A 6,531-nucleotide genomic window follows, 5' to 3' on the forward strand; every position below is an offset into this window, starting at 1 on the left:
GGAGACGGGTGGGCACTTGACAGGGTATGAACTGGAATGCCCCGAAGTGTTTTGGGTCCTGTATAGGGATCATGGGCCCTGCCAGTCAATAGCAACTGCAATAGGCTTCATAGGGGACATAGTTTTCAATTCAAATATAATGCACTTTAACTCTATAGCACCAAGATGACCCCCTATGAGCAAACACATGGTAACAGTGTTTTAACAGAAAGAAACTGTTAAAAAGGAGTTAACAACCAGCCATGACCCACTGAGGTTAAACAGAAGGAGGTAGGACAAAAAACACACTGTAGAAGAACACACTGTTATCTAATGATTAACTGCAAAGCGGTCTAAAAACACACAGTAAGTGAACTGGTCACTGCTTCCAAAGAATACGGGCCTGAAAGCTGTGGGGTCTGTCTCCCATTCGATTCATAAATAACCTGGTAACCACGAGTAAGTCTGCAGTCTGAGAGCAAAGTGCTCTGGTGGAGCCTGATTAAAGCCTACCAGGAGTAACCCTTTTCTGAACGGCTTCTGTCTATAGATGCATTAAGGAGCAGCTTGGTGTACTTGGTATCTTGCCCAAGTTTATTTGGCACGCAGACTGGAGCAGCCAGGGATGGAACCACCAACCCTCCGATTAGTAGATGAGCAGTTAGTAGAGTATCTCCTGAGCAACAGCCAACTACAGCCACCTGATGTTCAAGTGTTTCAATCACTTCGACGGCCACAAGGTGCACGTTGGTCATGGAAGTGGCAATCAAGATGTAATCAAGCCCTTAGTAATGGAGATCACTCTACAAACATTTGTGAATTAATGGGTTGCGTTCAGGAGCTCAGTGAATTCCAGCATGATACCGGGATGTATGCTACTTGTAGAACAAGTCCACACCTGAAATTTCCTTTCCACACTCAACTGTTTGTGGTTGAGTTTGTGTCAAAGTTTCTCTTATATTACCACTCAGTGTAGACCACGTAAAATCACAGAGTGGGGTGAGTGAATCATGAGGAGTATAGTGCACAGAGGTTGCCAAATTGCTGCAGAGTCAATTGCTACAGACCCCCAAACTTCACGTAGCCTTCACATTAGCTCAAGAGAGCATAGAGAGTGGAGTGGTTTCCATGGCTGAGCAGTTGCATCCAAGCCTGACATCACTGAGCACCATAGAAAGTGTCGGATGCAGTGGTGTCAAGCACGCCACCAGTGGAAGTGTTCTCTGGAGTGACAAATCACGCTTCTGCGTCTGGCAATGCTCCCAACTTTGAGGGAACACTTCGGGGATGGCCGGTTCCTTTGCCATCATGACTGCTCATAAAGACACGAGCGAGCTAGGTTGGTGCAGAGGATCTTCACTGGCCTATTTATTAAGAATGGGCCAACACTCAAGTTCACACGCATGTGAAGGCAGATTAGTACTTTTGTCAGTATAGTGTATTAGTTGTATTATGCATGAGTCCTTCTTTATGATTGCTTGCTTTCACCCCCCACCTTTCTTAGACTGCCACCATCTGTCTGGCCCTGAGGTGGACACAACATCCTGGACACTGTGGGCCAGCTGACTGTTTGGGTTCCTGGAGTCACACGGACAACATTTCATCTTCCTCTGAAAGAATAAAAACACAAAGACATAAATAAACCTTTTGTTTTCCCACAAGAGATTCAGTGTAATGTGTGATGTAAGGACAGTGTGCCACTGAGCTGACCCTGAACTCGAGACCAGGGACTGGCCTCTGAATTCTCTGCTGTGCCACATGAGCTGGGTCACTGAGCAGGTACCAGTGAATTTCTAATAGTTCTAGCACTGAACCTTTGCCCGAGTAAAAGCTTGGTAAACACAGTTTATTCACTATATTGAAGTAAATCCTCAGTCATCTGTAGAACCAGCCATATATCCAAAGAATGCTGGACTTTGTAAAAAACAAACAAAATCCAGTTGCATTGGTTTGCAAACTGTACATGTTATTTAATATTGAGTATTGGGATTTTTTACAGTGCTGACATGTGCAGTTTATGAAAAACTGTGAATGTACTGTTTATAGCTGAACATTTTCTCACTGACAGCTCGCACCACTGATTTCAGCAGTCAGTATTTATTAACACAGGAGGGATGGTGTCCCTTTACAGAAACTCTCTGAATCTTTTCTTTAGAGGCCGCTTGGCTGCTGCTTGGCAAATGAAGGTTCAACTCCCTCTAAAGATTTTATATAGACGCGAGGTCTGGAGATTGGCTATGGGACCGTGGGATCAGGGGGCGGTGCCAGGGGAGACTGGCTGACACAGCTGGCAGTCAGCACTCTAATGCTGCCTTCTCGATTTAAGCAGCACGCTGGGAGGACAGAGGGAGGAGAGCGAACAGCGTGCAGTGCAAGCAGTCAGGAGAAGGCTGGAGAGCACCGTGCTAATAAACATTCACTAATCTGCAACGCTGAGTGTACTGGGTCCTTATATTATGAACTACCTCCAGATCAACGCCAGTAAAACCAAGGAACTGGTGGTAGACTTCCGCAGGCACAAGCATTCTCCACTGCAACCACTGAACATCCAAGGTATGGACATTGAGGCTGTGGACAGCTACAGGTACCTTGGTGTTCATCTGAACAACAGACTGGACTGGACTCATAACTCAGACGCCCTCTACAGGAAAGGGCAGAGCAGGCTGTACCTGCTGCGGAGACTCAGGTCGTTTGGGGTGGAGGGCCCACTCCTGAAGAAATTCTATGACTCTGTGGTGGCTTCTGCTATCTTTTATGGCGTGGTCTGCTGGGGCGGCAGCATCTCTGCTGGGGACAGGAAGAGACTGAACAGGGTGATCCGAAGGGCCAGCTCTGTTCTAGGATGCCCTCTGGACCCAGTGGAGGTGGTGAGTGACAGGAGAACGGCGGCTAAGCTGTCATCCCTGATGGACAACGTCTCCCACCCCATGCAGCAGACTGTGACAGCACTGAGCAGCTCCTTCAGTGGGAGACTGCGGCACCCACGGTGTGGGACGGAGAGATTTCGCAGGTCTTTCCTCCCCACTGCTGTCAGACTCCACAACAAAGACTTTAACTGAACAAACACACACATCCATACATATGCAATAATACTAAGTGCAATAATCCTTTCTGTCATCGTTGTATTTTTACTCAGTTGTATATAGTATTTGTATTTGTATTCTATTTTTATCTTATTGTATATTTATTTTATTTTATTCTACTGTATATAGTATTTTATTTTATTCTATTCTGTACAGCTGTGTACTGTATTTATTCTTATTGTATTCTAATTTTTGCCTCATAACTTTTGCACTGTCCACTTCCTGCTGTGACAAAACAAATTTCCCACGTGTGGGACTAATAAAGGTTATCTTATCTTATCTTATCTTATTACAATAACTATAATGTTCTTCTTCCTTAGCCACTTGTTAGTGTCCTTGGTCAGATGTTTTGGGTCATTGTCACTGGAGAACTCATCCACGACCTCATCTCCAGTGACATTGTTCTCTACCATTAGCATAAAAACAGCCCCAACACATGTTTCCACCTCTATGCTTGACTGTGGACATAGTGGGTTTTTCTTAGCACATCTTGAGTTTGGTTTCATCTGACTACAGCATCATTTAGATGTTCACTGGCAAACTTAAGATGGACATATGGGAGCAGGAATGTCAGTGTTAATACTTCATGCACATATCATTTATTTGCAGGAAACTGTCTTGGAGAAGTAGACAGTATGTCTAAGATGGGTTGGGAAGTGTCTTTCCTCCTTATCCAGCAAATTTAAAGATGCTGCTGCCCCTATTCATAGAAATATTCCCTTAATTCACATTAAAACAGCCTGGGACTCTGCTGGCAGCTTTACAATTGTCTGGGGGCACGTTTATGAGGCAAAGATGGCTCTTGTAAATATGTATAAATAAATATGTCTTTGAACATTGGTCTGTTCTAATCTTTTCAGTTCCCTCTTCATGTGTTTCCATGCTTTTCATATGTGTTTAAATTATCCTGATGTTGCTTCTTCTCGCTTTTTTTCTTATTTAGGATGTTATTTGGAACAAGAAGCCTCCTGTGCCGCTGAGCCTTACAGAGGCCCAGGGTTACCTAATCTCTTGTATTTTGGGGCAACAAATATGAGGAGCCTGAATTATTGAGTTGGATATGAAGAGTTCCCTCTTTGATGGCTGGTTATGGAAGCGAATTCGGCTCATACGCTGTCTTTGAATGCCACACTGTGCTCACCTCTTCACTCTTCCACCTTGACTTACACTCCTGTCCACCCTCTGCCGGGCTTTTCACAAACCATAGTTTTTCTCATCCTTCATTAGATTACACCTGGTCTACGGGGCTAAATTTGGGGACTTGCATGTTTATTCTGGATTTGCTTCTTTTAGTGAACAGAGTTTTGCTTACTTCGAGCACCTTCAGCTTCGACACTTTTTCTGCAGCTCTTTTTCATTAGATACAACATTTGACACCTCCAGCAGTAAAGTGGCATTCCTGGCTAGATCGGACTTGTTTCCTCTGATGATGCCGAAGGCTTTCATCGTCATGTGTGCGTCTTTGTGTGAACGCTGAAGTACAAGGATACATTTAAATGGATGAACAGAGGACCACGCCTAAGACAGTTATTAGCTCCCTGAGGCTAATCCAACGTTGCCCATACTGTGATCTATGAAGATAAAGTAACATCAACACATCCTAAGTCTCTATGTTTATTTGTATATATTTTCTCATCTTTGTGTTTGTAGTGCCAGTGTCCTGTGCTGCCTTATCCCCACGCTCTGTGTTGTCTTTTCTTTTTCTTACTTTGTGTCTTTCACTTGGTTTTACTTCCTGTTTTTGTGTTTTTGGATCAGTTGCTATTGTCTTTCCCTCCCATCACTGGTTGCACATGAATCTCATTTGTCCTCCTGTCTGTGACCTCTTCTATCAGTCAGCAGTTCTGGTTTGCACTGGTTTAGTTTGTGTACATGTCTGTTCCCTGCCAGAGACACTTTGAGTTTCCACTTTTGTTCTGTCAATCCGATAATGTCACATATGACATTGTTGAATTGAAGCGGCTGCTTCTTCTGTGCGATCTTTGTTTTCTCTAAATCAAAAACTAAAGCTGAATTTTTGGATATTTTACCTGAAACGCTCTTAAACTGGAGAACCCTTTAGCTGCAGAGATATGCCTGGAAGTTCTCACTTGTTTGTTAAAGGGTGATATAAGTTTCCAAACTTTCCATTTGCTCACAGAGATAAAACAGGAAAGCACGCTCTTACCTGTTGGTACGGGGTACAGAAGACCTCTGAGCCAGTGAGGCCACAGGTAGATGAAGCCTGAAGTTGGTGAGCCCTGCCATGGAGCAAGTCATCTGTGGGTGGGTAGCATGCCCCCCATGAGCAGTCATTTTGGGCGTGTGACAGTATGGCTGAGGCTGTCAGGAGGAGGGCAGAATGTGTACAGGTATGAATACAACACACCTAACTCTAAGCTTTCTGAGGCTCTCAAAAACTTCTTCCTTTATTATTAACTGCTGTTCAAAATACATCTAAAAGACAGAGTAACCTACAATAAAACTGTTAAATGAGTGTCATGCTGCTTTTGAAGCAGTAACAGAGATGTTGGTCTGCAGCTGTCGTACTGTCTATTTTCAGGCCAAAGGTAATTCTAAGGGACGAAACAACCCAAAGCTGTGTGCTGGTCAGATGAAACCACGTACATGAAGCACATTGATGTTTGATTAAGGTTTACTTAGAATAGGTAAAATTATAAATGCATCTCCACATTAACCTGGTTATTCTTAAAGATGTACTGCAGCTCTACACAGTAGTTATAGGCTGTGTTTGTATCTTCTCACAGGATTTCATGACAGATACCAACATGTCTAACATCACATATTTCAGAGACAGACTGTCATGCAGCAGCGTGAACATCTCCATCGAACCGTTCACTGCTGCAGCTTACTTCCATCTCTTTAGCTAGTAAATAAAAAAGCTGCAGGCTATCTATTTCAGGGTGTTTAGGAATGCTAACATGTGGCGTGCAAAACTCAAACTAACATCACAAACTCAATAAATATAATAGCAATAAAGCAGCAGTGAAAATGGGAAATCTCACCAGCCAGTAGTAAAAGTATTCTCATGTTGTGTTCCTCCTGTTAAAACGTCCAGAAGAAATAGGAGCAGCTGTCGGCAAACAAATACAGAAGGCTGCTGTGCTGGGAGTTCAGCTGTGCTGTGGAAAGGTGTGCACTGCTTCGTGTTGCTGCCTTAAAAACCATTTCTCACCTGGATAGTGTGACACAGCGTGTGTCAGAGTCACGCCCTGCACCACCACTCCCTCCACTCATGAATCAGCACACACACTCACAGAGCCAGACACACACTCAATGAAAGTAGTCATTACTCATTTTCATTTAATTTGTACACTATTATTAATAATAATAATTCATATTTATTAATTATCAAGTAATAAATAAAACTGACTTCAGGTGAAAGCTAAAAGTAGCAAATGCATTCTTTGTTTGTAAAGTTTGTGCAGCTACTGGAGCTGAAAGGATGAAACATTAAAACCAATCATTG

The 6,531-nt window shown here is 43.4% G+C and overlaps 1 protein-coding gene across 2 annotated transcripts in view; it reads right to left on the reverse strand.

The window, feature by feature from the left end:
* The window catches only part of lamb3 (laminin subunit beta 3), an 18,532-nt gene extending 12,290 nt beyond the window's left edge, over positions 1-6,242 (reverse strand). For both annotated transcript variants that reach the window (XM_085405447.1, XM_085405446.1), the window contains exons 1-3: positions 6,068-6,242; positions 5,230-5,384; positions 1,475-1,589 (exon numbers count right to left, since the gene is read on the reverse strand). In XM_085405447.1, coding sequence (XP_085261573.1) covers positions 1,475-1,589; positions 5,230-5,384; positions 6,068-6,092 — 295 coding nt within the window. In that variant the 5' untranslated portion in view covers positions 6,093-6,242. The remainder of the gene's footprint in view (positions 1-1,474; positions 1,590-5,229; positions 5,385-6,067) is intronic.
* Between the last annotated feature and the right edge of the window lie 289 nt (positions 6,243-6,531).

This window comes from Rhamphochromis longiceps, linkage group LG5 (genome assembly GCF_057381845.1).
Source record: "Rhamphochromis longiceps isolate RC_006_pf linkage group LG5, R_longiceps_female_GT1.1, whole genome shotgun sequence".
NCBI classification, from domain to species: domain Eukaryota; kingdom Metazoa; phylum Chordata; class Actinopteri; order Cichliformes; family Cichlidae; genus Rhamphochromis; species Rhamphochromis longiceps.